The 22,114-nt window shown below is 44.6% G+C and overlaps 1 protein-coding gene across 2 annotated transcripts in view; it reads right to left on the reverse strand.

The window, feature by feature from the left end:
• Positions 1 to 506: 506 nt before the first annotated feature.
• Positions 507 to 22,114, reverse strand: part of LOC144753119 (cytochrome P450 2D15-like) — a 691,888-nt gene continuing 670,280 nt past the window's right edge. For both annotated transcript variants that reach the window (XM_078640909.1, XM_078640906.1), the window contains 2 exons: positions 6,897 to 7,038; positions 507 to 1,056 (listed from right to left, as the gene is read on the reverse strand). In XM_078640909.1, the coding sequence (XP_078497035.1) occupies positions 878 to 1,056; positions 6,897 to 7,038 (321 nt within the window). In that variant the 3' untranslated portion in view covers positions 507 to 877. The remainder of the gene's footprint in view (positions 1,057 to 6,896; positions 7,039 to 22,114) is intronic.

The raw sequence follows: 22,114 nt of genomic DNA on the forward strand, positions 1-22,114 counted from the left end.
GAAGGGTGCCAGCATTTGCGCTAGGCAGCTTAATTTAGCATCAGCGCTAGGGAAAACATAGGGGTGTGCTGTAGTGTACTGAAAACGGTGCATCCCCGATGTTTAGAAATTGTCCGAGTGCGACACTGCCAAATTTGGTGCAGCTCCGCACTCCAACAGTTTCTAGTAAACATGCCCCCTAATTCTTCTCCTTGGAGAAGAGCTTTATAATGGCTAAAGTTCAAAATAGCACTGCCTTTAAGGTTTGTAACAAACAGTTAGCTGCCAGTGGCTCACCACAATGGTTACCTCAACAATTGTTAAACAAGAAATCATGGTGGTGTATTTGAATCTTAGCTGCTGCCAACCGTAAAGCAAACATTGTTTAATAAACTGCGACTCTTATATAATTCCTTCCAGGCCATGAAAAAAGAAAGAGGTAAATAAAATAAATGTAATGTATGAAAAGCTCAGTTACTGCCTATTCATCTGTGAAGATCCATTGAAAACACTGAAAAAAACAAATGTACCATGATTCGTTTAATGAGGAATTTAAATCATGCACACACCTACAAATGTTTATGATGATATATTCACAGATTTTTAAATATACATTTTAGTACTGATTTCAGAAACAATATGCTCAAAAATGTATTGTTTGAATGTAATTTAAATTGTTATATCCCCAAACATAATTTTTTTTTCTCAAGTGTGTTAAATACTCTCCTATTGTATCGTCATTGCAAATTTCCATGCTCTTTTTACATGAACATAAAGGGGGGGGTCCAAAGGGTGCATCTTTTAAATTCCAGCTATCATTTCCCGAAAGAACCACCAATGACTTCACTGTTTCAGATATCATTGTGGTGTGATGCATGCCAAGCAGGGTGATGTTCCTTCATCTTACTTCGGCGCATAACTGGTAAGGCGTGGGAGCTCTTAAAAAACGATCGATGGTCTCCTCACTTGGCCTTGGCTGCTTCTTTGGAACAGAGAATGTGAACTGCTGAAGAAAAATGGTGAAGAAGAGGAAGAGCTCCATCCTGGCCAGCTGCTCCCCCAAACAGACGCGGCGTCCTGTGAGACAAGGGCAAAAGTGAAAAGAAATGTTTCAAAAAGTGAAACCACCCATAAGCTTTTTAATATTTTTTGGGATGATCCCTTTCCACCATCCAATAAAGTATCAGAACAGTGTATAAAATGGTAATAATGTGTCCTAAAACTATTACTATTTATTTTTCAGAAAATTGGGCTTAATGTTCAAATTCTTCAAATGTTTAATCATCATTTAACATATGCTATTGCCCCTGAATACCAATAATAAAAATAAGATGTTAAAGAAAAAAAGACGATGGAAATAAAGAGATTAATTGCAAAACATAGGGCTTAATTTAAACTTTGGCCAAGCTGGTGATTATTTCTAATGTATTCGCATGAACAGCTGTCACAGCGGTTCCTTTAAATACTGTTTATAGTTTAGTGCATGTGTCCTATGGTGATGGGAGGATTTAGCAGTTTTCACTGCCCCTTACCCCATGTACCCGAGTAGCCCAGGTCACAATAGGTACAGCTACACTGATTCTAGGCTTAAATCCCATCTGCCATGGGGGTGATCATCATTCCTGCTCTGCTAGGAGAAACGAAAGTAGGAGAAAGGTATTGTGATCTTCAGTGTCTGAGCCAGCGGGCAATCAAAAGACGCTACTCTCACACTCTTGACTGTGGGTGCTCTAAACCAACCAGATTGCTTTAAGCCTTGGCATGGATTTCCAGTTACAAAGTTCACGATGTGACCAATTTCCTGGGTCATTACTTATGTGTGGCTAAGGTACTCAGACTGTCCTGTTTGGTGGCTGAAGCATGTACTGTGTCCTAAAACTATTACTATAAATTTTTCAGAAAATTTGGTTAATGTTCAAATTCTTTTCATTTTTATCATCATTTAACGTATGCCATTGCCCCTGAATACCAATAATAAAAATAAGATGTTAAAGAAAAAAAGACTTGATGGAAATAAAGAGATTAATTGCAAAACATAGGTCCTAAATTAAACTTTGGCGAAGCTGGCGACTATTTCTAATGCATTGGTAGGAACAGCTGTCACAGCGGTTCATTTTAATACTGTTTACAGTTTGGTGCAGGTCTCCCATGACAATGGGAGCATTTAGCAGTTTTCACTGCCCCTTACCCCATGCATCCAAAACAAATCTGACCTTGTGCAGTGCAATCTGGTACTCATGTAATGCACCCTGAGGTATAGTTTGTGCGGCAAACAAATGCTTTGGGGGGGATATACTGTTAGGATTCCAGCAACGCATGAATCGTCACTTCAAACCCAAGCTATGAGGAAAGAGGATGCGAGGGGTTCTCATCTAAATGATTGCACTATCTGCTCTAAGCAGAAAATTGATGTATTTTTTTGCCCACTTCTCCTCTCCTACATTCATTTTGATGCATAAGCATGGCTACCATCTGCCTTTAACAGCTGCTTTCTCATCTGAATCTAAATCCATCATGTCTTACTAAAGAAAAAAGGCTGCAAAATTACCATAAATTAATCCAAACGTTCTTGAACCTCAGCAAAATTCTTTAGGAGAACATTTGGAGGAAATACCTGCAATTGATGTCAATATAGATGGAATTAACTCCGACTTCTAAACCATTCAACATGATATAGCTGTGAGAATATTTGGCGATGATATTAAAATTAAAGATAATATATTCTTGATAAATCAACTTTGTCATGCAACTGCTCAAGTTACTCAAATGACAAATGTATTTTAGAACTTGAGAATAGAAATAGGCTTGATCTGCCAAACAATGTTGAAGGATAAAGTTGCAGTTTATTTGGAAAACTTCTTTCTAAAATATTAATTAGGCAAAAAGGACTTAAAAAGTATGGTTGATTTTACATATTTAGGTAGTTCTCTTTAATAATGTCTAAATGTCACCATCTTAACATTACTTCTCTTAATGTAAATCCTTTTCGACATCCAGTGAAAAATGAACGTATGCTAAGTATTTGACAAGAGATACATCTGATATAGGCTTTTGGTAGAAAATGCATATAAATGACAATATTCTATAAATAATCTCTAATGGATAGGCTGGTGACATGCCAACTACATGGCGGAAAATGGTATTACAGTAATTATAAATATTTCTAAAAAGTTAAATGTTCTAATTTTACATCAATGGAGTGGTTCTGATGGGAGATGTGTTCATGCTAAAGATAAAACTGTTCTTCATTTAATTATTGTACATGGTCCAACTGTTGATAGTGCTATTTTCTGGGTAGACAGAACCTGGGAAATGATATGTTTTGTAAATGTAACACCTACAATCCGGTTAGATTCTAAGCTAATATATAAACCACTTCTAGACAGAAATCCATGTATTGAATTTAGAATTAATTAAAATATTTGAATGCTTCAAAGCTTTTCTTCCAAAATACAAAATTTATTGATGCTTGGCAATTACCTACAGAGAAAAAAATTACTTTTTACTCTAATACATACTCAATTCAATCTCAAGTGTATTATATTTTAGCCACAAGAAATGTATGCCTCTCAATTTCTACACTCAGAAGCGAGCAAATAGATATTTTGGACCATTCATTAATCCCATACATATCAAACTAGAAGACATCAGCAATGTCCAAAGACGAAGACTGAATACTGATGTAAATCTCTTAAGAAAACAATGCAAATATACTATTGTCTGCCATTAAGTGGTTAATAATTTCTCCGAAAATTCGTCTACATACACTACTAGAATAAATCATTTGTTTGTATTTAGTGCATGTGTCAGGGTCACAGTCATTTTGATCATGTCTCATGTATATAAATTATTTAATTCTACCATTACATCTTTGGAGCAAATTATAAAGTTGTGAAGACTGTTCATTTATTCTAATAATGCTGTTAAGTTTAGTTACAAAACCTAACATGGATACAATATAATGTTTATGAAAAGAGAAGGTATACAATTTTTGACAGAAAAAAGATAAATATTACTAAAAAGCTAATGGATATTGAAAGCTCTTTGCTACGTATCTGTGCCTAAAAAGATTTTAAAACCAAATATATGCTACGAGATGACTAGATGGTAATATCTTACTTTTTTGTTGGGATACATCTGATGAATTCATGAAATGCTATGCTAAGCTTTTGGATAAACCACAAGATATTCATCCTGATGATATTGTTATATATCTAAAAGCGTGTAATTTATTCACTCTTTCTTCAGATGAGGCACATATGCAAGCGGCTCTGATAAACTTGAATAAAACTGCTGCAGCAAAAAGCACTTTCAATTCAGGTAATTATGCAGTTAATTTATCCCTGAACAAAGTGTCCTTCAGGGTAACCTGTGAGTACCCTTCAGTTCCTTCCGTGGAGCCTTGAGGCAACCCTTGTCTTCCTCCTTGTCTAAGGTAATCAAAGAGGCAAGTGGTCCATGAAAGTTGACAACATCCAAATATTTTCCATTGTTATAAACATTTAAACTCTTGGCACATGCTTCCATGACTGGCTTGACACCAAGTTTGTATCTGGCCAGCTTCTAGTCCAACGGGCACTGTGGCACTGTAAAAATCCAACCATTTCTGGTGGATTTTGAGATATAGTGTTGAGAATTCACTATTGCTCAAGGGGTGAATACAGTGAATGTGCACCAGATTTAATGGTAGCCAACAGTAGTCACTGGACTGGTGTACTCCTACAGTGTCTAGACACTGAGAAATAGACATTGTCCATTTCGCCCCTTTGTTACTGTTTGTACATTAGGCTTTGCAGGGCTCTTCTGGCTATCTTTGGGAGGTTTATGGGCATTGCATTGGCCTGAGGGAATTCATAGCAGGTATTGGTAACCTCATACAAACATGGTAATAGTAGCACACATTTCAGACCGGTGGCAGGCTGATGGCCATATTCAACTATATGAAGAGGATATGAACTGCACTTTTTCTCCCAGAACTCATTCTTCTGAGCACATTCTGTAAATTGGCCCTATTGTTTTCATGGGGTAATAATAAGGTATACTGGTACTGTGCTCACAAAGTGAGCTTGGTTCCATTCTTAAAAGTAGGAAATTGATCAAAAACACACTGAAACCCAGCACTTAATGCTTTGGCACTATAATAATGTTTGAAGTCAAATCTCTGGCACGGAAGTAGCTGAGGAGTTCTGTTTTTGTAAAAGCCAAGCACTGAACATCCAAGTATGGAGGGGTATGCCAATGCTTTACTGTATTCTGAATGTCATCAAAACACACAAGGTGATAATCGGAATATTGCACAATGGCAAAACATTCACCCCCAGTCACAGATCTGAATTTAATCCATCGTTGTTTTGCTCCCCACGCCACCCCAAATCAGTCTTGACCCTGTGCCTCGTGGGAACAGTCCGGACGGAACTGCCAATCCATGTCTTCCCTCGACCGGAATCAAGCGTCCTAGGACCGGTTTCTAGCTATCAGCCGTCTTTAGCCAGGATAGCGTGACTCCAGTACTTAGACGTGAGCCCCGTGCTCTCCATGCCAATGGAATCAAGCTATCCTGGTTGATGAAGGCTGATATCCAGAAACCAGTCCTAGGATGCTTGATTCCGGTCCAGGGAAGACATGGCTTGGCAGTTCGGGCTGGGCTGTACCCATGAGGCACAGGGTCAAGACTTATTTGCATCTGGCCATGTCTGAACTGGGGTGGTGTGGTGAGCAAAATAACGATGGATTAAACCCAGATCTGTGACTGGGGGTGAATGTTTTGCCATTGTGCAACATTCCGTTCATCAATTGTTGTTTTTGCATTTGTCACCCTGAGTGGGACGGGTATGCTCACACATGAGTCCTGTGCTCTCCATGCCACTGGAATCAAGCTAACCTGGCTGATGAAGGCTGATAGCCAGAAACCAGTCCTAGGATGCTTGATTCCGATCCAGGGAAGACATGGCTTGGCAGTTCGGGCCGGACTGTTCCAGTGAGGCACAGGGTCAAGACTGATTTGCATATGGCCATGTCTGAACTGGGGTGGTGTCGTGAGCAAAATAACGATGGATTAAACCCAGATCTGTGACTGGGGGTGAATGTTTTGCCATTGTTCAACACTCCGTCCATCAATTGTTGTTTTGCTTTGCCAGTAACCGGTCCTAGGATGCTTGATTCCGGTCCAGGGAAGACATGGCTTGGCACTTTGGGCTGGACTGTTCCCATGAGGCACAGGGTCAAGACTGATTTGGATTAGGTTTTCAACGTATTCAAGGATATTGCCAGAACAGAGAGATGGCAGGGCTGTTCCCATTTATAATTCCTACCAGCATAACTTATCTCAGCTGTACCACAACATTGTAAGCAAAATATTGTTATATATAAATAGCATGTTTTAAATATAATTTGCCCAAATTCGCGCCATTAAGGAAGTAATAGAAAATCTTCACTCAAAGGGACAATATTGTGGTAAACAATATGTAGGATTCACGATTTCTCTTAAATAATATTTCTGCTAACAATATTCTAACATACCCTGTCCACGTTTAAGTCTTATTTAGTGATATGCATGCATCCTTGTAACCATATAGAGGTTCAGGCATGTATTTTATTCTTTAGTCTTTTTTTAACATGAGTGATTGTGGTTATATAGTGTGTTTATCAATGTACTGACTTATCTTGCAGACTAAAAGGACATGTAAGAATAGCAGGATTGTCAAAAATATTAAACTCAGAGGACTTTTCATCTTTATTCAATTGCATACTCGATTTCATTCATTTATGCCCTTTTATATGCACATAATATTAGCATTACTGTCCTCATCTACAAATAAATGCATGTAGGGTCACCTAGGCTACATATCAGACAAGTTTCCTCTATCAACCTGACTGTGCTAATCTACTCCAGCTCAGCCTAATAAGCATGTATTTACCTGCAGAAAAAGGCATGAAGGCATCTTGTTTGATGAATTGACCATCTGCATCCAAGAAGTGTTCTGGATAAAACTGGTATGGCCTTGCCCATATGGACTCATCCTTCAGGACGGACGACAGGTTGAACATGAGCATGGTGCCCTAGAAGTAATAACTGACTTGTTAAACAATGTAGGGGATCCATTTTTCTCTTTTTCTGCAGGAACACATAAAGGATAAATGAACAACACAGAAAGAACATTTCTGGTTTTGCAGTCTCTTCTTACTTTAAATATACTTTGCTCCATTCAGGGATAACTGTGAGGAAAGTGATTTATTATATGGGTTGGTTGTGCAACCTCACCATGCAATAAATGCAGAAGTCTTTCTTGAGTCCAGTTAGGCTCATTTACAAAACCTTAACTCAACCTTGGGTAGTTCATGCGTTGTCAAAGGAAAAAGCGTAAGGCATTTAGGAGTACCAAAACAGTGGAATAAGAAAACAGCACTGACCGCAATTCATAAAAAAAGGGCTTATTTTTATAAATTTTGTGAAACCAAAAGGAAAAGAATCCACCAGAGATATAAATTATTAGGTAAATAAAAAATCACTCCTTTTCTTTCAAATCACAAACAAGCATTGGCAACTACTGTGGTTAGCAGGTACATTGAATACTTTTGTAAAGTTGTAAACAACTTCTCTGGTCCCCTTCGGGCGACCAACTCAGCAAGTCACAGGGGCCAACTAAGCTTATTGGGGAACTTACCTCACACTCAAAGCAGTCTCCCTCCACTTCAGGTTTTAATTGCAAACTGCCTTTGACTTCAATGGAGTACTCCTGGTGAAAGGGAAACAGGATGCTGAAGATGCTCAAGGATGCTGAGGATGCTGATCTGGTGATGGAGTTCTTCGTGGGGTTACTACTAAGACCACAGTAAGGGTAGAGTGACTTTGGCCACAGGCGTTGATAAACATTGAAGTCCAGCCAAAAAACACTTGCCACTGGTCTCCGGTTGCAATGAAACATGTGGTTCCCTTTAACTGGTGATGACTTCCAACCTGAGTGGCCAAACTGCCCACAGACAGCTCTCCTAGATTTGGGTGTAACTTTTGCAGGTTAGGAGTTGGTCTCCCAGGCTGCACTTTGGCTGTCACCGGCAGCCAGGTAATCTGGGATACCAACTCGTCATGGCAGTCTTCTTCAGCTTTAATGGCCCTGCAGCTGTAACAGGAAGTCAGCAAACTGACACTTGGAGTCACTTCTTCAGCCTGAAACTCAGGGATGACATTTCCTCAAGTAGGGCACCACAGGCACGGTCCACTATTTTCTAGCACAAGGAGCAGCAGGTGCAATTCAGTCTTGGTGTAACCTCTCCTTGCTGGGTCCAGGGACCAGTAGGTACAGTCCTTTTCAGCCCCCCTCCAGTACAGATGTGATCTGAGGTACTAGGGGTACCTATCTTAAGCCCAGAACTTGCCCTCTGGGATGCAGTGACTACTGGCCAATGGGCTACTATGTCAGCTCCCACCTGATAACTACTTCCTGAAAATGGTGGCATCTAGCTATCACACAATGTATTATCCTGTCAAGTTTCTCAGCGTGTGTAGTTTGGCAGCCTACCCTAGAGGTGTAGATACTTCAGGGCTAAACGCTCATAGGAAACTTGTTTGGTAACTGTTTCCCCCTCTCTGTCCCCTGTGCCAACCTGTGTACAGGAGCCACCCTGCCACCATTTGCCCTCCAAAGATAAATTCCCTTTGAGGCACGCCTTATGGGCTCACACCCTGTTTGACTTTCCTGCCAAGAAGGGATAACATCTCTTTCAACAGTAGGCCCTTTGTAATCCTACCTGTAAGCCATTCACATCACCCTCCTCCCCCCACCAGGAGGGCAGAAGGCTTTCTTGTGGCCAGCATCCATAAATGTTCAGTGAAAAACTTTTTGCAACAGAATGACAACTTTTTAAAGTTACCTTTACTTAAATGTTACATCGAGTCAACCAGAGCAACAGCCTGGGTTTAATGCAAAAATTCATTTTACACCTTGAAGTACCAACTTTAGTAGTCCCATTCAGAAGTTAGCACAGCTGAGTGGTCAGTGTGTAACCTTGTACTTGCCAATGGGGCTAGAAGTCTTTCCACAGTAAAAATGACATTTTGTGGCTTTTACTTTTAGAACACAAGCCCCACATTTTAATATAAAGCACCCTGACTTGAGGCCTAATAGGCCTACCTTAGAGATGAGATATATATTAAAAAGGAAGATCTGGACTTTTTACTTCTTTTAAATGGAAAGTTAAGTTAGCAGTTCGAAAACTGCTCTGCCAGCCAGCCAGCCTTCTGAGTCATGCTTTGCTTTGTCACACTCTTGCTGGGATAATAAGTGCTGCAGTCCAAAAGGGACACTTTAATGTACAGGCCCTTGTTCTAGAGACTTATAAGTACATTTACTTGTACCAATTGTAGGTGAACCAGTCACACATTTATGTTGTAAGAGTCAGAGCACTAACACTGAGGCCTGCTGTGGCGGACTCAGTGCACTTTCAGAGTTGAAAACCCAGCAGCATCAGTTCAAAACTTTGGGGTAATGATGCAAAAGGAGGAATGTCCTTACAATAACCCTAAACCTTTCTGAGGGCTAAAATATGTTTTGATTTGGTGTATTTATTTGGACATCTGTACCCGATGAACCATGCACTCTGAGGCAGCCCTTCCTGAATGCATGAAGAGCAGAGTCTATAAAAACAAATTCTTCCCATCATCTCCATTCTTGCAGACCGTACCAATTTCAGCACTGGGAGCACTATCGCCTCTGGATTCCACAATAGAATTCTCTGGCATTTTGGGAACGTGAGCTATTGTGCTACCTGCTAAAATGTTACCTTGAAAAAAGTGACCCTGACAGAATGACTCACTGGATTTGCATTGTCCTCTCAATGGTCATGTGCTGAGACTGGATCAGCCACTTGTGGCCTTAGGGGTGAAGCGGGTCATCTGTCACTCTCATTAACATTGTGCTGCCATGGAGTCTGTAAATTGTTGTGCCAATTGAGTCTGTAGGAATTCTAATGCAGAAGTTAATTTAAGTGAAGGATATAACTTTATTCTAGGTACTAGCAAAACAGCTTCAAACTTGGCACATATCAAAATACTGTGCCAAATAGCAAATAAAATTAAAATGTGAGTCATAAAACCAAACACATAATGAACAGAAGGAATGAGATAGCTCAACTGCTTGGCGCCTCAGTAGACTACCTCCTACTTAAGTACATCTCTTCCTTTTTTCTATCATGCATCTACAGAACGTTAGAATTGGAAGTGCTGTGATGTGTACGTCATTCCCACTGCCATTCCTGTGATACCAGACCCCTTCAAGTTAATTAATAACATGGCGTAATATATTTTACTAGGAGTCTCTCAATGGGTCTGACATTAGGGGCAGGGTGAATGGGTAATGTTAATGGAATTGAAGGGGAGATCAAAATAAGTCCTGAAAGGTCATGTTTTATGAGAGTGGGGGTCGGGTTCTTGTAAGGTGTTGTCAATAAAAGGTTCCTCACCAGGGACTTTGTCAATATCTGACAATATATTCATTGATTGAGTCACATACATTTACATATAAGTAAAACTACATGTGTAAAATCATCCTACACTTTGGAGTAAATGTACACATTTTGGTTATTGACCATTTCTGAGTGCAAATTACTTACATGTCTTCTCCCTTTGAAATAGGGTGTGTACCCAAGTTTACTACTGTATAGTTACTACAGACATAAAGGACTTAGAAGTAAGTCCAGTGCCACGCATGACTGACCACTGGTAATGCAGTATACAAAAAGGTGAGGGACAAAATACTTGAATTAACCTCCGCCACGGGTAATTATATGGGGTGGCATCCCAGTCCTTCATAATTTTGTACATTACGTCACCTCTGTTTGGACCCAGCCATATGAAAATCAGTCTTGACACTCCTCCATTAGGAACATTTCAACCCAAACCCCCACATCAGGCCTGAACTGAACTGGATCACTTGCAAGCCAAGGCAGGTTTTTACCTGATTGGGACTGATCATTAATTTACAGCTTGTTTCTAGAGGCAAGGTAAGCACGAGACTCATGTCAGGGGATACCCATCGCACCTAGGGTGTCGCACTGATTTATACAAAAAAGTGACAATGGAATGCTTTAATTAATCTTAGCCACTGGTAATTACTAAGGGCCACCTCCCAGTCCATTGTTATTTTGTACATCCTGCAACCTCAGCTTGGACCCAGTCATATGCCAATCAGTCTTTACTACCAAAAAAGGAACTGTCCAGGCCAGGTCCTTCATGACCCGGAACACAAGAAACCAAACATTGGTTTCATCCTGATTGGGGCGCTTCAGTAGGGTGTAGCTTTGCTCCTTGAGCACTTTGGCCATGAAACACATATCGGGGTACACGCATTGCAATTAAGGAGCCACAGTCAGGTGTACAACAAGCGATGGATTGAATGTTTGAATTATTCTCTGCCACTGGTAATTACTCTGGGCTTCATTGCAGTCCACCATAATTTTGCTCACAATACCACCTCAGTTTGAACCCAGCCATATGCAAATCAGTTTTGACCCTGCAGCAGTAGGAATAGTCCATTGCAAACTGCTGGACGAGGTCCTCCCTGAACCGGAACATAAAAGAACCAACACAGGTTTTGCCTTGATCCTGGCATGTCAGTCAGAGGCAACTTGGTTCCAGTGGCAAAATGAGCACGCAATCGATGTTTAGGCATATCCATCAGTCTAAGATTGTTGCACTTAAGTATACACAAAATGTGGTGGATGGAAAGCTTGAACTAATCCCAGCCATTCTGTCTGAGTGATTACCAATGGTTGATATTAATTCACGCATTTTATCCATCATTTTGTTTGTATTTGTATCTGTTATTTAAAGTAACCCTGGGCGTAGAGTGCGTAGTGGGGCTACGCGAAGCTACGCAAAGTGGGTGAGAACTACCCCCACCTGCGCACTTCGCACAGCCCCACTACGTGCCGCATGCCCCCCTCCCCTGCATTAAATGGGCCCCAAAAAATAAATAAAATACACTTACCTTGTCCGCGGCGTCCCGGGGCTCCCTCTGCTCGTTCACGGCGTTCTCGCGAGAAATGCGCATGCGCAGCCACCCGCGCATGCGCATTGATTAGTAGACAGCGCCATGAATGAGCAGAGGGAGCCCCGGGACACCGCGGACAAGGTAAGTGTATTTTTTTTTTGGGGGGGCCAATGTAATTAAATTAGGTATGTTCGGGAGGGCGGGAGGGAGGCGGGTGGTGGGCAACTTCGCTATGCCAAGGAGTGGGCGTAGTGTTGCCTGCTTCGCCTACTTTGCAAAGGGCAAAGTAGGCAACTCTACGCCCACTACGTGGGCGTAGCGAAGTTGCCCGCCCAGGGTTAATTTAAAGAGCGCACTGTGACCGGAATGGTATCCTGGTGATAGATACCCAAAAAGACTCATCTATAGGGACATAAGTAATGAAAAAGAAGATATTGCACCGGAGAACCAGAGTTTCATCCCAAATGAGGAAAGAGACAAGTTTTCAAGGCCTTCCTAAACTTAAATAGCCACAGTTTGGGATCTTACGGGGAACAGTAACAATGAAGGCGCGTCCTCCCTGCTGTACTTTGCTGAATCTCCGTTTATGGACAAAATTAAGTGTCTTTGAATGAAGAGAGCTACCGGAAGTGTATTTACTTAATCTGGCCTGCAGTAGCTTTGGTCCTTTGTTGTGTAATGCCTAAAGACAATACAGAGTGATTTAAAAATAATCCTCAGTTTAATGGGTAGCCAGTGTAGCACTCTAAGAGCACCAGATGCAGAGGAATTCCGAGATCTATTTAGTGTTAATTTGGCTATGGATATCTGAACACGTTCCAATTTATTTAGTAGAAAATTAGGGGCTCCCGGGAGGAGAGCATTGCAATTGTCCAGTCTACTTAGTATTACACCTCTGGAAATCAGAGACCGTGCTTGGGCAGTTAACATTGTGTACAGTTTCCTGAGGCCACTAATCGTAGCAAAACAGATCCCAGCTACTCCATTCAAATGCTTTTCAAGAGAGAGGTCCTCATCCAGCACTACTCCCAGATTCTGGACTGTTGTTGAGTTGCCTAGTCTCTGTGGATAAAATCCAGAGATTGGTGAGTACAGATCTTGGGACTTTACTAGGGGGGAGCAGCAGAGAAGCTCATTTTTACCTCCATTTAGCTTGAGGGAAGTTACAGCATCCAACTAGATATGTCTTATATGCAGGCCTGAACATTACTGAACATTACTGATCAAGTCTGTCTGATTATTGTTAAGTGACAGGTTAAATTGAGTGTCATCTGCGTAATTAATAACCTTGATCTTGTAAGAGTTGTTTTTTTGTTGTTCTTGTTCTTTTGCAGGTGACATCCTAAGTGCAACGGGTATGCCCCGGCGTGCATAATGTGCTCACTGTGCCCTAGGACTCAAGCTACTGCTTACTGGTGAGCCCAAGCTGGACATAACAGTTTTGGGGTTGCTTTGGTCCCTTCTGGGACATCTCAAATGTCATCAGTGATGTTATTTGAGATGTCATCAGTGATGTCAACAGTGATGTCACAGACCATGTCATGAATGATGTAATATGTGGCACAAAAGGGGGTGGTGATGGACGGAGCATCTGAATCAATCAAACACTCACACCCAGTCAAAAGATCTGGGTTTAATCCATCACCGTTCTTTAGCCCACTCTGCCACCCCAGTTCAGACATGGCTATCTGCAAATCAGTCTGACCCTGTGCCTCATGGGAACAGTCCAGCCCAAACTGCCAAGCCATGTCTTCCCTGGACCGGAAACAAGCTTCCGAGGACCGGTTTCTGGCATTCCATCCGACCTCAGCCCGGCTTGCTTGAATCCAGTGGCAAAGTGAGCAAGGGACTCACGTCTGAGCATACCCTGCCACACTTATGGTGGCCAAAAGCGGTACAAAAGGGGGTGGTGATGGACGGAGCATTTGAATCAATCAAACACTCACACCCAGTCAAAAGATCTGGGTTTAATCCATCACCGTTCTTTAGCCCACTCTGCCACCCCAGTTCAGACATGGCTATATGCAAATCAGTCTGACCCTGTGCCTCATGGGAACAGTCCAGCCCGAACTGCCAAGCCATGTCTTCCCTGGACCGGAAACAAGCTTCTGAGGACCGGTTTCTGGCATTCCAGCCGTCCTCAGCCCGGCTTGCTTGAATCCAGTGGCAAAGTGAGCAAGGGACTCACGTCTGAGCATACCCTGCCACACTTATGGCGGCCAAAAGCAGTACAAAAGGGGGTGGTGATGGACGGAGCATCTGAATCAATCAAACACTCACACCCAGTCAAAAGATCTGGGTTTAATCCATGACCGTTCTTTCGCCCACTCTGCCACCCCAGTTCAGACATGGCTATATGCAAATCAGTCTGACCCTGTGCCTCATGGGAACAGTCCAGCCCGAACTGCCAAGCCATGTCTTCCCTGGACCGGAAACAAGCTTCCGAGGACCCGTTTCTGGCATTCAAGCCGTCCTCAGCCCGGCGTGCTTGAATCCAGTGGCAAAGTGAGCAAGGGACTCACGTCTGAGCATACCCTGCCACATTTATGGCGGCCAAAAGCGGTACAAAAGGGGGTGGTGATGGATGGAGCATCTGAATCAATCAAACACTCACACCCAGTCAAAAGATCTAGGTTTAATCCATCACCGTTCTTTCGCCCACTCTGCCACCCCAGTTCAGACATGGCTATATGCAAATCAGTCTGACCCTGTGCCTCATGGGAACAGTCCAGCCCGAACTGCCAAGCCATGTCTTCCCTGGACCGGAAACAAGCTTCCGAGGACCGGTTCCTGGCATTCCAGCCGTCCTCAGCCCGGCTTGCTTGAATCCAGTGGCAAAGTGAGCAAGGGACTCACGTCTGAGCATACCCTGCCACACTTATGGCGGCCAAAAGTGGTACAAAAGGGGGTGGTGATGGACGGAGCATCTGAATTAATCAAACACTCACACCCAGTAAAAAGATCTGGGTTTAATCCATCACCGTTCTTTCACCCACTCTGCCACCCCAGTTCAGACATGGCTATATGCAAATCAGTCTGACCCTGTGCCTCATGGGAACAGTCCAGCCCGAACTGCCAAGCCATGTCTTCCCTGGACCGGAAACAAGCTTCCGAGGACCGGTTTCTGGCATTCCAGCCGTCCCCAGCCCGGCTTGCTTGAATCCAGTGGCAAAGTGAGCAAGGGACTCACGTCTGAGCATACCCTGCCAGACTTATGGCGGCCAAAAGCGGTACAAAAGGGGGTGGTGATGGACGGAGCATCTGAACCAATCAAACACTCACACCCAGTCAAAAGATCTGGGTTTAATCCATCACCGTTCTTTAGCCCACTCTGCCACCCCAGTTCAGACATGGCTATATGCAAATCAGTCTGACCCTGTGCCTCATGGGAACAGTCCAGCCCGAACTGCCAAGCCATGTCTTCCCTGGACCAGAAACAAGCTTCCGAGGACCGGTTTCTGGCATTCCAGCCGTCCTCAGCCCGGCTTGCTTGAATCCAGTGGCAAAGTGAGCAAGGGACTCACGTCTGAGCATACCCTGCCACACTTATGGCGGCCAAAAGCGGTACAAAAGGGGGTGGTGATGGACGGAGCATCTGAATCAATCAAACACTCACACCCACTCAAAAGATCTGGGTTTAATCCATCACCGTTCTTTAGCCCACTCTGCCACCCCAGTTCAGATATGGCTATATGCAAATCAGTCTGACCCTGTGCCTCATGGGAACAGTCCAGCCCGAACTGCCAAGCCATGTCTTCCCTGGACCGGAAACAAGCTTCCGAGGACCGGTTTCTGGCATTCCAGCCGTCCTCAGCCCGGCTTGCTTGAATCCAGTGGCAAAGTGAGCAAGGGACTCACGTCTGATCATACCCTGCCACACTTATGGCGGCCAAAAGCGGTACAAAAGGGGGTGGTGATGGACGGAGCATCTGAATCAATCAAACACTCACACCCAGTCAAAAGATCTGGGTTTAATCCATCACCGTTCTTTAGCCCACTCTGCCACCCCAGTTCAGAAATGGCTATATGCAAATCAGTCTGACCCTGTGCCTCATGGGAACAGTCCAGCCCGAACTGCCAAGCCATATCTTCCCTGGACCGGAAACAAGCTTCCGAGGACCGTTTTCTGGCATTCCAGCCGACCTCAGCCCGGCTTGCTTGAATCCAGTGGCAAAGTGAGCAAGGGACTCACGTCTGAGCATACCCTGCCACACTTATGGCGGCCAAAAGCGGTACAAAAGGGGGTGGTGATGGACGGAGCATCTGAATCAATCAAACACTCACACCCAGTCAAAAGATCTGGGTTTAATCCATCACCGTTCTTTCGCCCACTCTGCCACCCCAGTTCAGACATGGCTATATGCAAATCAGTCTGACCCTGAGCCTCATGGGAACAGTCCAGCCCGAACTGCCAAGCCATGTCTTCCCTGGACCGGAAACAAGCTTCCGAGGACCGGTTTCTGGCATTCCAGCCGACCTCAGCCCGGCTTGCTTGAATCCAGTGACAAAGTGAGCGAGTTACAGTTAGTACAACTAGCTATAACGGAGGAATGTGCCCTAGGACTCAAGCTACTGCTTACTGATGAGCGCAAGCAGGGCATAACAGTTCTGGGGTTGCTTGTGGTCCCTTCTGGGACATCTCAAATGTCATCAGTGATGTAATTTGAGAAGTCATCAATGATATCATCAGTGATGTCACTGACCATGTTATGAATGATGTAGTATGTGACATCATCAGCAGTGGATTGCGGTCGCACGAGTTACAGTTAGTACAACTAACTATAATGGAGGAATTTAAATGGTTTGTATGAGTGAAATGTCCAGCTAACTATTACATACCTGAAACCTTTTGTTTTTTTCTGTGAATTTCAAAGGTTTTTAAATGATAATTCCTAATTATAATGTTCATTAGGCATCTCTGTTTTTTTTAATTATCATCCCATTCTCAACCTAGTAAAAACTGCAAATATTACCACTCTTCAATTGATTCCTTCAATTGATTCCAAATCGCCACAAACCAGAACCACAACTATCGTTAATAATATACAAACTAGGCATTCCCGTAGAAAAACACCACTTCCCCATATTTTCAACAACAAGCCAAATTTGCAATGCTACCTAAAAAAACAGGCGATAGTTCCACTTACCACTAACAAATTAACATCAACATTTAACTTGTGTAAGGACGTTGACTATGTACTGCGTGAATTACATCCAAATCACACCCATATTTAAAGACGAATATATGATAGAGGTACTAATTATGCACCTCCGAAATCGCAACACCCAGCGCCACCACCACTGCAACCACCCCTCCTGACCCCTCCCCCTCTACTACCTCAGAGGCAGCGCAAAACAGGACAAGGGACCTTCCCAAAATAATATATCGCCTCAACAGCACACTAGCTAAATGTACAGAGATGTGGCAACCAACTATGTATAAGGGAGGGAACTCGCACATCAACAATAATTTACACAATGCCAAGACTACCAGTGATATGCTATACACAACTCACTATACAAACCAAAAACTTTTTCATGTGTAGATACAGTATTGATATGTGTAGTGTAGTGCACAGTGGACGCAACCATATTATCTTAGACACTGGGGAATATCTCGGTCATGTAGCTGTGTTGTCCCCCCCTCTTGAAGCAGAAGCGAAGTGGACTGGTCCAACGTATGCAACTCCAGCGTAAGAGTAGAAATACATAGGCTACGCCTTGGGCATGTGTCGTGTTCCCAGCCCCAGGAATGCATGCAGGACGCCAGCTCGTGTTGCTGGTACCTTTATTGCATCATCATATATCGTACACAGCTCTGCATATCTGCGACCTCTTGCCCCGAGGTCTTAGCCCAGTCTGCCCTCTGGTCCCCTCCCCTGATCGGATGTGGTGTCCGGTGTCCCCTGTCCCCAGACCCGAGTTCGCAGGGTCCTAGTGCCATCTCCTGGGCACTACATCTCCCTCTTTGTTGTGAACAACAAAAGCGATAGAGAAAAGAAAGAAGAGAGAGAGAGAGAGAGAGAGAGAGAGAGAGAGAGAGAGAGAGAGAGAGAGAGAGAGAGAGAGATGGTTCCCGTCTCCCGCATGTCTGTTCCTGCGTCTTGACCTCTTCACATCTCTTCGATCAATCTCTTTGTCTTTTTGCACTTCCGTCTCGGTTACTGGTCTCCTATGTCGGTTGGCTGTTCTGCCGGTGGTGTGGCATCTGTCAGCTCCTTCTTTGTCCTGTCTTCTTCTTTTGTTTTGAGCTCTTTGAAGTGGGAGCTGTTTCTTGTGATGTGGTGCTGACCTGCAGACGCTGTGATCATCGGTCCGTTTACTTTGGTCACTGTCAGGGGATCTATTGAGAAAGCGCTGTCTGACTTTTTCACCTACCGCTGCTTCACGAGCACTGTGTCCCCTTCTTCTAGCTTGCCGCTGGTTGCGTGTCTTCTTTGGTCTGCGTATTTCTTCATTTCTGCTTTCTGTTCTTTGTCTCTTGTGGCAATGTCCTTGTGTTCCTCCTTCTCCCCTTCTTTGACTTGTGGCAGTCTTGTTCTGCTCACTCGCCCTAACACCAACTCAGCGGGGCACCGTCCCGTAGAACTGTGTGGGGTGTTCGGATAGTCCCTTAGCACTTGGCAGAGGGCCTGTCCGATCGATATCTGGATCAGTTTTGCCCTTTGTACCGCCTTCTTGATGGTACCCATGAACCGCTTCACCATCCCATTTGCTTGCGGCCACAACGGTGTTATCCGTCTGTGATGTACTCCCAGGTACGCCATGAATCTCTTGAATTCCTCTCCTGAGAATGGTGGGCCATTGTCTGTTTTAAGAGTTTGAGGGGAGCCCCATGCTGCAAAAACGTCATCTAGTACTGGCAGTGTCGCATTTGCCGATGTCGATGATACCGGCCTCACTATGGGGAACCTCGAATATTCGTCGATGATGACCAGCAGGTAGCTTCCCGTTTCTAGCGGCCCGTAGAAATCTGCTGCCAGCTCTGTCCATACCGCCTCTGGTAGCGGGGACATTTGTAGTGGTTCTGGTTTTGGTGATGGCCCTGTTATCTGGCATATGTGGCAACTGGTCACTAATTCCTCCACCATACTGTCTACACCGGGGAACCACACATTTTCCCGCAGCATTTTTTTTGTGGCCACCATTCCCCGGTGTGATTCGTGCGCCAGTTCCACTGTTCTCCTTCTCAGCGTTCAGGGCATTACTATCCGAGTGCCTCTCATTATTATTCCGCTTTCGCACTCTGACAGTTCTTCATTGATTCTTTTGAAAGCCAGTAGCTCTTCTTTGTCTACTCCTCTTGCCATGCTGGTGTTGCCATTTACGTGTCTCCACCTCTGCATTTTGTTGATCTTCATGGTCTCTTGCATGGTGCTGTCTCGTCTCGTTTCATGTTCTAGTTCTTCTAGTGTAATTGTTTCAGGCGTGCTGAGCTTCAGTGCGAAGTTTAGATACTCTTCAGCCATTGTTGTTGATTTTGAGTTTTGAGGTAGGGGATGTCGCGACACATAGTCTGCTGGGTTTTGCTCCTTTCCTGGCTTGTGAATTGTTAGACCTGGCACCTTGGCGTGAGTCTCCCTTCCTCTTTTTGCTGATGTGCCTCCGATGTTTTGCTGGTATTCGATGCTCAGGGCACTGCGCCACGGCCAATCCATGCCGCAGTTTGAGTGCTACAAATGTAAAGTGTATGTGCAATTGATTTCTATGATTGGCTTATTTGGTTTACTGTCAGTCCCCAGTAACGTGCACGAGGAGTGCCGGGGCTTGTAGATACAAATGCTGCTGGTGGGTTTGCAGCGCTGCTTGCGCCACCCACAGAAGCGGCCTCGTAAGATGTGTCTCGGGTCCGCCATTGCTGACCCCGTGTACAGTCTCATACTGCACACTGATTGCGCAAGTGTCCACACTTGCCAGTCCCTGAACCTTCCCTAACCTCCATATCAGTCACTTCTATGATAGGCCTACAGGCAGGGTGCGTTGCGAGCGTAAGGTAGGACAAGCCTAGAGTGTGGCATGTCCTAGTAGTGAATTACCGCCTTTTTGGTTCTTCACTATTGAAGGGCTACCTGTTCTCTTAGGCCAGACTAACTGTCGGAGATATTACACGCTATAGTCCCGACAGGCTCCGGGAACACGGTAGCAGGTCGAGTTTAGTATGCCTGAACTCAAAATAATAAAATACTTCCTTTAGTAAGGTTTATTTTAATATCCTGTGTTTGCAAACGCTACTTTTAGAAAGTTAGCCTTTGCTCGCCTAACTGTTCAACCCCCTCAGCCAGGATGTGTATCTGCTGTCTGGGTTTGTGTGAGTGACAGGGCAGGGAGATTCCCGGGGATAGTCGGGTGCTCCAGGTGGTGAATAGGGTGCTTACACCAGGATGGGCGGGCGGAGTAGTCCTTGACTTTGAATAGGGTTGTGCTCCTCCACTACGATGCTGGCTCCACCGCCCGCAGAGCGTCTGATGTCTCTGCCCTGAACCCTGAAAGAAGACGGCAGCGTCCTGTCAACAAAGTACTCCAGAACTGGGTTGAACCAGGCTCAGGCCCCTGGCCTGCAAAGACAAAAGAATTGCAGTATAAATATAGGAGCGCCGCTCCTTACAAATCAGATCCAGTTTTGACCACGACAAACCTCTGCCTGACTAGAAGGACCAAGAGAAGCTGAAGGACGGAAACCAGTCTGTATCCTGTTAGACTGGCCTGCTGTGGTGCCTTGCTGAGAACGGAGAGGAAAGGACCAGAAAGGACTTTGTAGACTTGTGCCTGAAACGATCTCCAAGGGCTTGATCGAGAGCTTGCCCCCTGAACGGAACCCCAGGACCATTGGGTTCTATATGCTTGTGCCCATCTGCTGTTGGGCCTTAGTTCTTATTCCCTCGCCAGAGTCTTGACTCGGGTGCCTTCGCCCCCTCCCAGGTCGTGACAGCTCGGAGCCTGGTCGCCCCGCCGTAGAGAGCCCTGCTCATCCCTGAGTCGCTCTCCGCTTCAGTGCCGGGCCGCCTGCTCTCCTGTCACCTCGCCGTTAACGGAGCGCGACTGTGTACCTCTCATCTCTCCAGCCGGAATCTGCACGGAGAACATTTCCATAGCCTCGGACGGTCCGTACGTTGCAACGTACCCGACTGTCTCGCTTTGTTCTCCTGCATACCAAGGCTCGTGCCGCACCTCAAGAAAGGCCTCCCCGTACAGTGGTACTGGAAGCCGGGTGCTGCACCCGTCTGCCCGAGAACGTGACGCCCCTCACAGATCCACGAGTACGACCCGGCGTGCTAAGAAGTAGTACGCCCCGCAGGCCTGAACGGCGCCTCGCCCAGTGAGCTGCATCGATCCCGGATCGCCGCAACCCTCCACAGTCTAGCTCCCCCGCCTCGCTCCTCGAGGGGGACCAAGCCGGAGAGATCCTCTGGAGAACCGTCGGCCTCGTTCGGGGTCAGCCCTCACCAGCCACGCCTGAAACGCCTCGGACTTCCACTGCAAGGTACACTTGAACTCCGTCCCGAGTTCATATCGGATCCAGGGTCCGCAACGTTCTTATTTCCCTGTCTTCGTACCTTGCCGAACAACGAACATTGAAAGACTAACAGCCTGATTCATCAAGCCGAATTGCGCTCGCAAAGGGCCAGATTCTGAGACTCTGGCCCTTTGCGAGCGCAATTTTTGCATTTGGGATTCATCATCCCAAATGCAAAAATCGGTAATTGCTAATTCGCTAAATTGCAAGGAATTACATTTAAGGAATCTCTATTTGAGATTCCTTAAATGCAATTCATCAACCATTTTTAAATTGCTAATTCGCAATTTCGGGCCGCTATTTACCGAGAGGTCAGACCTCTCGGTAAATAGCAAAAACTTAAAAAAATGCTTTTAAAAGCATTTTTCTAAGTTGCATGTTGCACACACACATGTCCTTTGGACATGTGTGTGCGCAACACCTGTTTCAATTTGCATTTAAGGGGTGCTACAGGGTGTCCTTTGGACACCCCTGGCACCCTTTAAATCGCTATCTTATTTGCGAGTAGCAAATTGCTACTCGCAAATAAGGAATACTCCCCATTCATTCCTATGTGCCTTTTGGCCCATAGGAATGAATGGGGAGTTATTTCTTATTTGCGATTAGCAATTTGCTACTCGCAAATAAGGAATGT

Source organism: Lissotriton helveticus, chromosome 1_1 (genome assembly GCF_964261635.1).
Source record: "Lissotriton helveticus chromosome 1_1, aLisHel1.1, whole genome shotgun sequence".
In the NCBI taxonomy this organism is placed as follows: Eukaryota; Metazoa; Chordata; class Amphibia; order Caudata; family Salamandridae; genus Lissotriton; species Lissotriton helveticus.